The 15,496-nt window shown below is 44.2% G+C and overlaps 1 protein-coding gene across 10 annotated transcripts in view; it reads left to right on the top strand.

Moving 5' to 3' along the window:
- The window catches only part of LOC144739495 (uncharacterized), a 45,749-nt gene that overhangs the window by 13,720 nt on the left and 16,533 nt on the right, over positions 1–15,496 (top strand). For 2 of the 10 annotated variants that reach the window (XM_078622441.1, XM_078622446.1), the window contains exon 2: positions 13,985–14,031. Coding sequence is in view for 2 of the 10 variants with exons in the window: in XM_078622439.1 (XP_078478565.1) it covers positions 2,581–4,581 (2,001 nt within the window). In the remaining 8 variants the exon portion in view is untranslated. The other 8 variants (XR_013589443.1, XM_078622442.1, XR_013589444.1 and 5 more) reach the window with 8 other exon arrangements.

The raw sequence follows: 15,496 nt of genomic DNA, 5'->3' as shown, positions 1-15,496 counted from the left end.
ACACATAGACACACAGAGAGAGACAATGAGAGATAGAGACACACACATAGGCTCACAGAGAGATAACAAAGAGACAGAGACACACATAGACACACACACAAAGGCACACAGAGCGAGACATACACATAGGCACACAGAGAGACACACATAGGCACAGAGAGAGAGAGACAAACACACAGAGATAACACAGAGAGAGACACACACATAGGCACACACAAACAACACCTCTGTGTCGAGGCCTCAAATAGAGAGAGAGGGGGGCAGAGAGAGACGGGGGTGGATAGAGAAATGAGCATGGCAATGAGAGATTTGGAGCTTTCGTGACTGCAGGAAATGTAACCAGGCCAAGCCCGCTTGAGCTGCTGTACCGCTCTTATGATTTGAAGCTTTCGTGAGTGCAGGAATCCATACTCTTTGGTTCTTTCGGTAGAGTCACGTAGGTCAGAAAATAAAATAAATCACGACGTTTCGTGCGAAAAGCGTCCGCTCTTGTTTTCAGAAGCGACCTGCCCACACAACAAAGGTGGGCTTTGTCAACGTGTGGAAATGACTATCGGTCAAAGGCTCTAAACGCGTGCTGATGTTCACTCTTAAATGTGGAGTTGCATCCGGAGGAAAATCCACGCCACCACGGAGAGAGAGGGAGACACGCAAACTCGGTTATGTTGATTTGATCCTCAATTATTTGGTGGAGTGAGTAAGCATTGAAAACGTTTTGGTTTAGCCATGTTTGTTTGTGGTAGTACAGAGTTAGACTGATACCTTTAATCTAAGTTGTCTTATAGTTGTTATTGTTTGACTTGCATCCCACTGGGATTTTTGCACACAGCGTTGAAATACGGTGTTTTTTCTGCTGTTTTTTCCTGGATTTCTCTATTGCGTGTAGTCACTTTAAGATGTTTCTTGTTCATGTTTTTGTTTGTTGCAGTTGCCCCCGAGTCAAGAGCCGCATGGCTCACGGGGTTATCTGTATATAAAAGGGAAATTTGTGAATGTGTCTGTTCTAAATGTTTAGCATACGTTCCGACATGCAACAAACTTTAAATTTGGCATGTGGGTAGCTTCCAGATTGTACACAATGCAAAAAGTATAAAAATTTACTTTTGCATTTTGGGGGGGGGGGGGCGCAATAATGGATATATTTTGCACGGCAAGTGAACGGTGACGTCACGTCTGTGATGTCACCCGCATGCGGCAGCGTCTGCTGACGTCACGCACCCCCCACCCTCCGCGGAGGCCATGGATTCTTTAAAGACAAGAATCCAAGTCTCGGGCGAAGCCATGAAGTAAAGCTAAGACCTAACAAATGAAACTGAAACATTAATACTGAGCAGATGAAGGTGTGTGGCCAGGCATGGTTCTGGACACGCCACCACCTGTTTAACACGGCAGTGTGTGGCAGTGTCAAGTTTGTGTTTGCAGTAAAGTCTATTAACTCTAACACGGAGGTTATATGAAAACAATGGTTTCTTTTTTGTTTTCATCTGGAACTCTTTATGATAATGGCAGCAGTCAGGAAGTTGACACAGCACACATGCAGCTGACGTTAGATCTGTTCATCCCAGCATTCAAGGAAATCTGAGCCTGGCTTCACACCTCTAAGTTGCGATTGAACATGAATTTATGCATAACACAAGTAGTAGTATTTTCAACACCCTTTGCCATGTCAGCTGAATTTAGCTCTCATAAATATTCATTTCGTAGCCAGACAGCCAAAATTGTGTGCTTGGAGTTTTGGGTTAACATTCATTTTGAAGATACGAGGGCTTCCAGGAATGTGTATGACCATTTGCCCTCTCATAGTGCGCCATAACAGCCCGTGTGATGAATTTGGGAAACTTTTTTACTCTGTCATGAATATATGAATACGTATAGACGTGTTAGTCATGTGTGACTGTTTATATATACTCTTTGGTTCTTTCGGTAAAGTCACGTAGGTAGAAATAAAATAAGTAATATTTTTTTAAACACGCTATTTTGAAATGTACTAGTAATGGAAGAACTCCACGACTCCAGGGAGTGGCCCCGAGGCTTGCCGTAACATAAGCGACCGTGCTCAATTATAGCCAACGTCAGTTTACCGTGGACAATTAGACCCAAGCCGAGACATAACATGTAAAAAAGATTGTTTAAAAAAAATATTTTTAATGATAGAATATAGCATTGTCATCAGTATGGCATAAGTATACCAAGTTTGCAGTCGATACCACATTGGAAATTGGGTTTAAATGGAGTTACAAGATTTGAGGATACAACAACGACAACAATGACAACAACAACAGACAGAGTGAGTTAAATGAAAGCGTGTATTAAAATAAATCACAGCAGACATCTCGGCTATCGCGATTTTCACCCGAAGACGAACGCTTGTGTTGCGTTCGAAACGTCGTGATTTCATTTTATTTATACCTACGTGACTTTACCGAAAGAACCAAAGAGTATGGATTCCTGCAGTCATGAAAGCTTCAAATCAAGATTGTGTACATATATATGCGTATATTCATTCCTCTGTGCCTCGATACTGATGTGTAGATGGTATTTTCTGTCTGCAGCTGTTGCTTCCTCTGCAGAATTGGTCTGATGGAGCACAGGCAGTCAGCGCGGCTCGGTACGGCAAGGCAACAATGGGACCAGCGTGCATACAGCACAGATCGGACTGGAAGTTTGACACAGCACCAGAAAAAACACACGGGAGAGAAACCCTTCAAGCGCACTCTGTGTGAGATGGCGTTTGCAGAATCATCTACTCTTCAAAGACACCAGAGAAAACACACGCGAGAGAAGCCCTTCAAGTGCACTCTGTGTGAGATGGCGTTTGCAGATTCATCATCTCTTCAAAGACACCAGAGAACACACACGGGAGAGAAACCCTTTAAGTGCAGTGTGTGTGGGAAGGCATTTTCACAGTCATCTATTCTTGCAACACACCAGAGAACACACACAGGAGAGAAACCCTTTAAGTGCAGTGTGTGTGGGAAGGCATTTTCACAGTCATCTGATCTTGCAACACACCGGAGAACACACACAGGAGAGAAACCCTTCAAGTGCAGTGTGTGTGGGAAGGCATTTTTACAGTCACAACATCTTGCACAACACCAGAGAACACACACAGGAGAGAAACCCTTCAAGTGCAGTGTGTGTGGAATGGCGTTTGCAGATCCATCAAATTATCGAAAACATCAGAGAACACACACAGGAGAGAAACCCTTCAAGCGCACTCTGTGTGAGATGGCGTTTGCAGAATCATCTACTCTTCAAAGACACCGGAGAAAACACACGGGAGAGAAGCCCTTCACGTGCACTCTGTGTGAGATGGCGTTTGCAGATTCATCATCTCTTCAAAGACACCAGAGAACACACACGGGAGAGAAACCCTTTAAATGCAGTGTGTGTGGGAAGGCATTTTCACAGTCATCTATTCTTGCAACACACCAGAGAACACACACAGGAGAGAAACCCTTTAAGTGCAGTGTGTGTAGGAAGGCATTTTCACAGTCATCTGATCTTGCAACACACCGGAGAACACACACAGGAGAGAAACCCTTCAAGTGCAGTGTGTGTGGGAAGGCATTTTTACAGTCACAACATCTTGCACAACACCAGAGAACACACACAGGAGAGAAACCCTTCAAGTGCAGTGTGTGTGGAATGGCGTTTGCAGATCCATCAAATTATCGAAAACATCAGAGAACACACACAGGAGAGAAACCCTTCAAGCGCACTCTGTGTGAGATGGTGTTTGCAGAATCATCTACTCTTCAAAGACACCGGAGAAAACACACGGGAGAGAAGCCCTTCAAGTGCACTCTGTGTGAGATGGCGTTTGCAGATTCATCATCTCTTCAAAGACACCAGAGAACACACACGGGAGAGAAACCCTTTAAGTGCAGTGTGTGTGGGAAGGCATTTTCACAGTCATCTATTCTTGCAACACACCAGAGAACACACACAGGAGAGAAACCCTTTAAGTGCAGTGTGTGTGGGAAGGCATTTTCACAGTCATCTATTCTTGCAACACACCAGAGAACACACACAGGAGAGAAACCCTTCAAGTGCAGTGTGTGTGGAATGGCGTTTGCAGATCCATCAAATTATCGAAAACATCAGAGAACACACACAGGAGAGAAACCCTTCAGGTGCACTCCGTGCGGGAAGGCATTTGCACTGTCACAACGTCTTAAAGAACACCAGAGAACACAGAAGCATCAGAAGATCCACATGGAGTGGAGTCTGAAATCAGCTTGTGAAATTCAAAGTGCCATAAGGATCCCATCCCTCATGAAACAAGTACCGGAAGAAAATCCCAGCTTGGGCACTTTTAAAGGTATCAAGGCGGAATTTGAAGAGGTGATTGTGAAATGTGAAGAGGTGACGGTGAAGAGCGAAGAAGTGAAGGTGAAATGTGAAGATGAAGATTCGACTCCAAAATGGGACCTTCACATCAATGGAGGCAACGTGAAGCAGGAGGGGAATTCTGACTGTGAGGCAGAGCGAGGCAACTCACAGCAGTTTGTGGAAGTGGAGGTGTGGGTGGACTTCCTAGGCAATACAAAGTCAAATGGAGACCCGGTAGATGTGTAAGCTTGAGACGATGTCGCTCCCAATAGATGCACCTTTGTCACAGGCCTTTAATGAAAATAATGTGAAGTAGAACATGGAAATCCTAGGTTCAACCTACAGGGTAAGAGCGGCCAGTCTTGGTGGATCTGTGGGTTGGGTAGATATCTCACCAGGAGCCTCGGTGATTCACACTGAACCCTATGGGAGCCTTCGTCTGGGTCTGTGAGCCTCAGTGATTCACACTGAAGCCTATGGGAGGCTTAGTCTGGCTCTGAGCCTCAGTGATTAACACTGAACCCTATGGGAACCTTAGTCTGGCTTTGTGAGCCTCGGTAATTAACACTGAAGCCTATGGGAGCCTGAGTCTGGCTTTGTGAGCCTCGGTAATTAACACTGAACGCGATGGATGGGAGCCAGTGACATGGGGTGAGATCAGTGTCTGGGGAGGCACCGGGGGCGTGTCTGCAGGCAGATGTGATAGCTGCCTCCCCTGTTGCTTTTTCATTGCAGTTTGATGACGAGACCAGCGAGCCTACGTATCTTTATACACATACAGTAGAACCTCTGGTCACGAACGCTTCTGACCACGACCAAATTGGGTTTCGACCAAAACATTTACAACAGTTTTTTAATCTGGTCACGAACACATACTCGGGTGGCGATCAAACATGGCCGCGGCCGATTTCCCCTTCCGCGCCATTTTTGTTGTTGAATTACACAAAGCGTAGCAGTTAAGTATATATCTTTTGCTATATAAAATTCCTAGTAAGATATACATTTTGTAAGTGTAGTCATACCCCTCCTCCCTCATTCAAGCCATAATTTAGAGAGCGAAAGCGCTGAGTACGTAAATCGCTAACATAAGAACCCGTTAATCTCTTCTCGCATCATTCATACGATGATGCGGTGAAGTAAACGTTCATACGATATTACGGTGAATGCTTCCAAAAACAATACTGTACCCAAATATTACTGTTAACTTACTTTCAATAGAAACATAAATTGCTCATACGAATATGCTCTCTCTCAGAATCGACCTACTGATGTAGCAGACGAAACAGTAATCTTGTTGAACGATTCTAAACCTTGTCAGTTTTCTGTTGTTCAAGGTTTTCTCAGTGTTATGCAATGTTTTTACATTTAGTTTACTATTACACTGAATTCTATGGCATAGTTAACTATTTTTGTACTTAAAAATATTTTTAAAAATATACAGTTCGTAGGAGTCTGGAACGGATTAATCGTATTAACATACAATCCAATGGGGAAATTAGGTTCGAGTCACGACCAAATCGGGTTGCGACCAAAGTTATGGAACGAATTATGGTCGTGACCAGAGGTTCTACTGTACTTGAACTAAGTTACCCGGACTATGGAAGGCGAGGACATGTAATGAAGGGGTCTACAAACATTCCATTGGTGACATGCTGAGATAGTAACAGGCACGCCCTTACTGCCCGCGTTCTATCCAGTGTCTGAGGGGTTGCGCGATCAGAGGGGAGGCTGAGCGCGTCGCTGCCTCACCCCTTGTCTCTCCCTGTACTTGCAGCGAAGCTCCGCAAATTTTGCGATTTTGACTATAAATAAGTAATTAAGAAAAAAAACGTATTTTAATACGCGCTTTTATGAAATGTACTAGTAATGGAAGAACTCCACGACTCCAGGAAGTGGCCCTGAGGCTTGCCGTAACATAAGCGACCGTGGTCAATTACAGCCAACGTCAGTTTCCCGTGAACAATTAGACCCAAGCCGAAACATAACATGTAAAAAGGATTGTTTAAAATTTTTTTTTTTATGATAGATTATAGTATTGTCATCAGTATGACACAAGTATACCAAGTTTGCAGTCGATACCACATTGGGAAGTGGGTTACAATTGAGTTACAATATTTGATGATACAACAACAACAGACATTGAGTGTACTCTCCGAGCTGCCCCTTCCCTCATCGCCCCTCCCCTCATCGCCCCTCCCCTCCTTCCACATGCCCCGCCCCTGGGCGTGGCTCCCCGAGGCTTGCCGTGACATCAGGGACCGTGGTGATTTACAGGCAACGTCAGTTGAGCGTGGACAATTAAAGCCGTAAAAAAGTTTGTTAAAAAATTTTTTTTAATGATAAAATATAGTATTGTCATCAGTATGACACACCTATACGAATTTTGCATTCGATACGACACTAGCAGTCGCTGCCCGCTTCGCGGGCGGTGTGTACATACTTGGTTGGTGGGGAGTTGAAAGTGGCTGGACACAATAGACTAATTTTGGTGATTGTTTTATGTTTATTTTTGTGAGGTTATATGTATTTTAATGAGACGCTCAATCGACAATATTCAATAATGCAACTTATTCAAATATAGAATGCAACTTATTGAAATATCTCGCGATACACGATATTATTCGTGTACATTCCGTCTTCCTCCTCGTCGTCAGGTCCCTCAATAAGCGCCTTGATGTTGGATCTTGCCGTGACTCGCGATAGTGGCACGTACAGTTGGCCGTGCGAGAAGCATGGCGTTGGTAGATATAATCCCAGGTTGTGAACAGTTTGCCCTTGCGCCTTGTTGATGGTCATCGCGAAGGATGGGACAATGGGGAACTGTTTGCGCCGAAGTCGAAATGGGAAGTCCTTCGTGTCCAATTCGCGGCGGATATGGTTGTTCTCAAGCAGCGAGTCCAAGACCAAGTGTGGGTACCCGGAAAGTTGCGGGAGGTCGTCAAAGTCCGACAGAGCCATCCCACCTGCCGTGAGGAACTCGTGGAGGCTGTGAAGGGTCTTGAACTTTACCATTTCTTTTATTTTCTTTGATGCTGCTAATCCTGCATAATGCACGGGTATAAGTAGTACTATTCACATACCTGCATTTCCCATATCCCCTCCCTTTGATGCTGATAATCCTGCATAATGCACGGGCATAAGTAGTACTAATAACATACCTGCATTTCCCATATCCCCTCCCTTTGATGCTGCTAATCATGCATAATGCACGGGCATAAGTAGTACTAATCACATACCTGCATTTCCAATAAATATGCTAAATTCTTCTTGATATGCAAATTTTTTTGTCAAGGCGCCCTTTCCCCCCTTCCAACCCAGCTTATATATATGGTCCAAGCACCTGTGCTGTTTCATTCAGACGCTGTCGCCTCGACAGACCTGGTTTTCACCTGAGGACGGCTGCTTGCGTTGTGGCCAAAACGTCGTGAGAATTATTTTATTATGTTTTATTTTTATTATTTTATTACTTCCCTTCTACGTGACTTTACCGAAAGAACCAAGAAAATTTACCATTTCTTTGTTGGTCAGCTGGCGGTACTGGTACTCGTAATCGCGAGCCAAATCGTCGTAGAATTTATCCCAGAGAGCCTTCGTATCTGCTGGCATGGAATACAGCAGAATCGTAGCGAAGAGTTGACGAAGCTGGTACGGCATCTGAAAGAGCGAGGCTTCTTCCAGACACGCAACCCATTCGCAATCGCTCTCAAGGTAGCCTGCTCGCATGGCTGCTTCCAGCGGTTTGTTTTATTTTATTCGTAACGCACCAACCATATGCGCTCCACCATCCACCATGCCCTTGCATCGCAAAGACACAGCTCCGGTGTGCGTCAGCGTGTGCGCCATCCACAGTGACATTGGTCAGCAATTGCACCGTTCTGATCGCACACAGGTTGGCCCCTGCATCCTCCGTCTGTATGTACACACACAGACAGATGCGCTATGGGGCCACCTATTTTTTTCTTATATTAAAATGTATGTTGTTGGTGTGCTTACGTTTACGTATTTCCATTGTGGGTGTTTTACGCATGCATCAGATTTTTGGGTTCCTCACATATGGTATCAGAGGTGTGGGTCACAATAACGGGGATCGTTTCAGTTATGACAGCTTGCAGATAGAAACATTGCATGATCGTATACTAATAATGACAGAATTTGTACCCCAGTGGAGGGCATCCCCCACCCGGCGCTTCTTACCGGTACTGTGAGACTTAGAAATCCAGACCTCTCCTCCTCCTGAACCGTTCACAATACCCTGTGGTAGTACCATAATCATCTCAATAAAGCGATCACTTTCCAATGGCCATTTTGATCCCGGGAGTTACCCGGGTGGTGTCGCACTGTACTCATTGTTTTAGCATGTCGCAAATTCCGATATGGCTTGTGCAACGGCCAGAGAGTGACAGCGGCGGGGGCCGGGCTGAAACCTTTTTTGACAGTTTATTCAATTTCAAAGTGCATGGGATTGGCACTCCAAAACATGATAAATGTACAGTAACGCCAACTGCATCCGTGCCAAACATGATACGCGGACACATGCTGCATATTATGCAACACATGCCCTTACCAGCAGCAGCATGCACAACATCTGAATTACACAACCGAAGTAGACAGCAAGCCGTCCATGGAGACGTGATCAACGTCAATACATAATAATGGTAATAAGCCGGATAGTACCCATTGTACCCATCAAACAGTCAGCTGGGTTGCCCCATGGGGGTATTGACCCATGGGCGAAACTGTAGGGGGCGCTACGCAACTTTCCGTGGTCCCGGCAGGTGAAGCTGTCAGCTCAGTCCGCGAAGAATCACTGTATAGCGACCCCTGCCTACTCGTAAGGTAAAGTTGTTTGGGGACTCCACTAATCGCAGCACGCAGCACCCATTTTGTACATAAATAAACGTAATAGCGTAACTACCATTCGCACACTTGCATACACACCACACTCACACAGCGCAGGGTCTGCGCCCACAGTGCACTGCAGCACTGCGGCGCAGACCTTGCCAAACCTATGCTATCGCTCTCTTCCGGGCGTGTTAATTATTTATTTTTATCGAATCAAAGTGAGCTGTGGCTTTTTGCCGGCTGTTTTATTTTCATCGAATCAGAGCGAGCTGTTTGGGCGGGTCCGTAAATAAATTAACGTCCAGATACGCACGCAGACGACCAAACCAGCGTAGTTGTTTAAGATTGGGAATACGGTTGAAATTGAGTTACAAGACTTTTGGATACAACACTAAGTTAAATAAAAGCGTGTAAAAAGTTTAAAAATAAATATTTTGGATTTTTTTATGATATAATATCGTGTTGTCATCAGTATGACATAGCTATACCAAGTTTGCAGTCGATAGCGCATTGGGAAGTGTGAAATTTTTGAGTTACAATATTTCGTTTTTGAGGATACAACGGACGAAGTGAGTTAAATAGAAGCGTGTAAAAATGATTGGAATCATCTTATTGGTTCTTTCGTTAAAGTCACGTAGAAGGGAAATAATAAAAATAAAACAATAAACTAATCACGACGTTTCGGCCACAGTGCAAGCAGGTCTGTCACATGAGGATGGCTGCTTGTGTTGTGGCCGAAACGTGATAATTATTTTATTGTTTTATTTTCATGATTTCCCTTCTACGTGACTTTAACGAAAGAACCAAGAAGATGAATCCCTCAGTCACGAAAGCTTTAAATGGAAAATGATTGGAATCGTACAGAAATGACATAACACCCAATTTCAAAGCAAATGCGGTCCACCCTTCTGAAACGCCCTGTAATTTACGAGTTTTGAATAATTGTAACCAAACAATAAACCAGACACGTGAATTTGTGAACTTTCACTGCAACTTGTGTAGAGACCTTTAATCTGTGTAATTGGCCACGTCTGTGTGTACATACAAAGACAAAGATTCCCCCGGTATATCCTTCACAGACTATTGGGGCAAGTGCTGTTAGCGAGTGGCGATGTTCGCACACTGCACCGGGTACGCATTTGAGGCTGAGTCGATGTAGGGGCGGCTCAGGACCGGTTAAAAAAAATCTCCACTGGTTATGGGGGCCGTCCATAAATGACGTCACGCGATTTTGGACGATTTTTTACCTCCCCCCCCCCTCGTCACACGGCGTCACAAAAAGTCAAACCCCCCTGAAATATGACGTCACACAGCTCTGCTCACCCCAAATAATATAAAACATGCTTCAAATCGCTTTAAACTATCATTGTAGTGCTATTTAATGTGGCGCTGCACTCTGATGTAGGAGAAAACTTTCATTAAAAAGTCTATTTAATTAAGTAGAACGTGTTGTCTATTTATTTAAAGTTGCCCATTTTGATGTGACGTCACATTTCTCAACCCCCACCCCCCCTCGTCACAAATCGTCACAAATGTCTGACCCCCCCCAAGGTCCGTGACGTCATTCATGGACATCCCCTTTCCAACGGCTTTTTAATAAATGTTCTTTCCTACAACATCAGAGTGCAGCGCCACATTAAATACGCACTACAATGACAATCGTTCAAAACGATTTGAAGCATGTTTTAATTTTTTTTTGGGGGGGGGGGGGGAGCTTTGTGACGTCATATTTGAGGGGGGTCTGACTTTTTGTGACGCCGTGTGACGAGGGGGGGTTAAAAAATCAGCCAAAATCGCGTGATGTCATTTATGGACTGTCCCTAAACACAAAACTTGAACTCTGAATCCCGTTCTCTGACATCACCACTAAGCATTACCTCATCGGTGTAAAACTCCAGGGGGGCGGTGCGCCTCGCTAGTGACGTCATGTCACCTCTGCTTGGTCACCGCAAATATCTGTTCCGGTATAATCCTTATTTGGGCAAAGCTACGCCCAGTGACTGGCGGCTCATTAACATAATCTAGGATCTAAGCTTTGGTGACTGCAGGAATTGGTTATTTCGGTAAAGAAATTAAATAAAAATAAAATTAACATAATATATTCGTTAAAGCCGTCGCGAGTTCTTTTTTAATTGCGACGGGTTCAGCACCCACGCCCCATCATCCCTCGACGCGTGACTTTACCGAAAGAGCCAATGAGTGTACAACGAGTTGAGTCATTCCTGCAGTTGACGAAAACTTAAATTCTCGAATAAGTTATTCAGTTACCCAGCCCCGCTCGTTGGGGGCGTGTCTTGTACCCCGGAAGTGGATTTTACGTCACATCCTGCTGCCGCCATAACGAGAAGCTGCCGTTGAAATCTGAGGTGAGAGATTTTCATCGTGGTGGTGATGGTGGTTGTTGTTGTGGTGGTTGTTGTTTACCCAGGTAGAGCCTCTCTCTCGTAGGGATGTCAATTGAGTCGCAGCGAGTATGGGAATCCATGTCCAGGTTGGGACATTACAACGTGGGGCCTAGCCACGCGGGGCCTCGCCTCCTGCCCTCGCCTGAAAGCCTTTGCTTTAATTCTCTCGCTTCAACTTGATCTGGAAGCTTTCGTGACGGCAGCAGAAACAAAATAAATGAAACCAATTTAATTTAGTTTTATCATTTATTTTAGTTGTTTATTCATATTTTTTTCTTTCATAAAAATATATATATTTTTTTAGAGATACATAGGCACACAGAGAGACACACGTAGGCACACACAGAAACAACACCTCTGTGACAAGGCCTTAAATAGAGAGAGAAGGGGGCTGAGAGAGAGGGGGGTAGAGAAATGAGCATGGCAATGAGAGATTTGGAGCTTTCGTGACTGCAGGAAATACAGCACGAGGACACTTTCGGTTTTTATTTTATGTAACCAGGCCAAGCCCGCTTGAGCTGCTGTACCGCTCTTATGATTTGAAGCTTTCGTGAGTGCAGGAATCCATACTCTTTGGTTTTTTCGGTAAAGTCACGTAGGAAGAAAAAATAAATTAAGTAATAGCATACGACGTTTCCTTTGCAACACGAGCAATCACCATCAGGTACAAATGAATGAGAAAGCAAAGCTTGTAAACTTGAACTATACTCTTTGGTTCTTTCGGTAAAGTTACGTAGGTATAAAATTAAATAAATTTAGAACTACAATGCAATACAACACAGAGAGTCGGCTAAGATAAGTCAACTCCCCACCTGGTTTATTAACGTTTTTCCAAAGATTGCTAAATTTGAGAGAGAGAACTTAACACAGACACGAAGACACACTGACACACAAGCAGAGAGAGACACACAGAGAGAAACACACACAAGCAGATAGATAACACAGAGACAGAGAGAGAGACACACACACAGACACACAGAGAGATAACACAGACAGAGAGAGACACACACATAGGCACACAGAGCGAGACACACATAGGCACAGAGAGAGAGAGAGAGACACAGAGAGAGACACCACAGAGACGCACAGAGAGACACACACACACGTAGGTACACAGAGAGAGATAACACAAAGACAAGACAGAGACACACATAGGCACACAGAGAGAGACACACAATGAGAGAGAGACACACAGACACACACATAGGCACACAGAGAGATAACACAGACAGAGAGAGAGACATACACATAGGCACACAGACACACACATAGGCACACAGAGAGAGATAACACAGACACAGAGAGACAGAGAGACACACAGGCACACAGAGAGAGATAACACAGACACAGAGACACACACATAGGCACACACAGAAACAACACCTGTGTGGAGGCCTTAAATAGAGAGAGAAGGGGGCTGAGAGAGAGGGGGGGGTAGAGAAATGAGCATGGCAATTATAGATTTGGAGCTTTCGTGACTGCAGGAAATACTACAACACGAGGACACTTTCGGTTTTTATTTTATGTAACCAGGCCAAGCCCGCTTGAGCTGCTATACCGCTCTTATGATATGAAGCTTTCGTGAGTGCAGGAATCCATACTCTTTGGTTCTTTCGGTAGAGTCACGTAGGTAGAAAATAAAATAAATCACGACGTTTCGGGCACAACACAAGCGTCCGCTCTTGTTTTCAAAAGCGACCTGCCCACACAACAAAGGTGGGCTTTGTTAACGTATGGAAATGACTATCGGTCAAAGGCTCTAAACGCGTGCTGATTTTCACTCTTAAATGTGGAGGGCGATCTGGAGGAAAATCCACGCCACCACAGAGAGAGAGGGAGACACGCAAACTCAGCCATGTTGATTTGATCCTGAATTATTTGGTGGAGTGAGGAAGCATTGAAAAAGTTTTGGTTTAGCCATGTTTGTTTTTTGTAGTACACAGCCTGATAACTTTAATCTAAATTCTTCTATGGTTGTTTTTGTTGACTTGCATCCCACTGGGATTTTCTGCATACAGCGTTGAAATGCGGTGTTTTTTCTGCTGTTTCTTGTTCACGTTTTTGTTTGTTGCGTTTGCCCCCGAGTCAAGAGCCGCATGGCTCACGGGGTTATCTATATATAAAAGGGAAATTTGTGAATGTGTATCTGTTCGAAATGTTTAGCATACTTTCCGACATGCAACAAACTTAACATTTGGCATGTGGGTACCTTCCAGACTGTACACAATGCAAAAAGTTAAAAGTTGACTTTTGCATTTTTCTGGGGGGGGTCGCAACAATGGATATATTTTGCACGGCACGTGAGCGGTGACCTCACGTCTGTGATGTCACCCGCATGCGGCAGCGTCACGTAGTGTGGATCCTGACATTTACGCATCCCCCACCCCCCATCCTCCGCGTAGGCCGTGGATTCATTCAAGACAAGAATCCAAGTCTCGTGCGAAGCCAGGTAGTAAAGCTAGTACCTAATAAATGAAACTGAAATAAATCAATGAAACTGAAACATTAATACTGAGCAGATGAAGGTGTGGGGCCAGGCATGGTTCTGGACATGCCACCACCTGTTTAACACGGCAGTGTCAAGTTTGTGTTTGCAGTAAAGTCTATTAATTATATTGAAAACGGAGGTTATATGAAAACAATGGTTTATGTTTTTTGTTTTTATCTGGAACTCTTTATGAGAATGGAAGCAGTCAGGAAGTTGACACAGCACACATACAGCTGACGTTAGATCTGTTCATCCCAGCATTCAAGGAAATCTGAGCCTGGCTTCACACCTCTAAGTTGCGATTGAACATGAATTTATGCATAAGACAAGTAGTATTATTTTCAACACCCTTTGCTATGTCAGCTGAATTTACCTCTCATGAATATTCATTTTGTAGCCAGACAGCCGAAATTGTGTGCTTGGAGTTTTGGGTTAACATTCATTTTGAAGAAATGTTTCTGTCCATTTGCCCTCTCATAGTGCGCCATAACAGTCCGTGTGATGAATTTGGGAAACTTTTTAACTCTATCATGAATATATGAATATGTATAGACGTGTTAGTCATGTGTGACTGTATTTATATATACTCTTTGGTTCTTTCGGTAAAGTCACGTAGGTAGAAATAAAATAAGTAATATTTTAAAAAATTATTTTAAAAACACGCTTTTATGAAATGTACTAGTAATGGAAGAACTCCACGACTCCAGGAAGTGTCCCCGAGGCTTGCCATAATGTAAGTGACCGTGGTCAATTACAGCCAACGTCAGTTTACCGTGGACAATTAGACCCAAGCCGAAACATAACATGTAAAAAAGATTGTTTAAATATTTTTTATTTAATGATCTTATATATTAAAGTCTCCGTGCGCTCGCGCTTGCGGGGGATTTGGCTCTCGGACGGTGGGGTTTAACACTGAAATAATTTGCCAGGCGGCACGCCCTAAGACCCGTGGTGGGTATAGGCTATTCCGTTTTCCCGTCCGTAAACTTTAAAGTAGTTTAATTAACACATTTGTGCCGTTTCTATTATTCATTATTTACTTAATGCACGACATCGACTGTACCAAGTGACTCCAATTGCGTGGGGGGGGGCGGACCCTGCCAAGTCATGCGCGTCGCTCCAGCTCACGGGAGACATTTTCTTTAACGCGTTTTACAGTCAACATGTACACACATGACGCTGCGGATATTTCTTCACAGTGTCATGTCCTCTTCGCCGCCCCCCCAACATGATGCGTTAAATTTATACTACAGACTCCGTAGATAATAATATTTTACTGCTTACATAGCATTATTCTTGCACGGGTGGTGGATGTTGAAGAGGGGGTAGCGGCTCAGCCCCTAGCCTGGCAACGTGCCAACTCCGCGCCTCGCCAAGACGGGGGCTACGCATCGCACAAGGCCTCAACACGCCTATGCTAAGTACA

This window comes from Lampetra planeri, unplaced genomic scaffold (assembly GCF_965212315.1).
Source record: "Lampetra planeri unplaced genomic scaffold, kcLamPlan1.2.h2 scaffold_153, whole genome shotgun sequence".
Classification (NCBI taxonomy): domain Eukaryota; kingdom Metazoa; phylum Chordata; class Hyperoartia; order Petromyzontiformes; family Petromyzontidae; genus Lampetra; species Lampetra planeri.
Note: the sequence above shows the minus strand (reverse complement) of the source record. Positions and strands in the feature narration are given on the sequence as shown.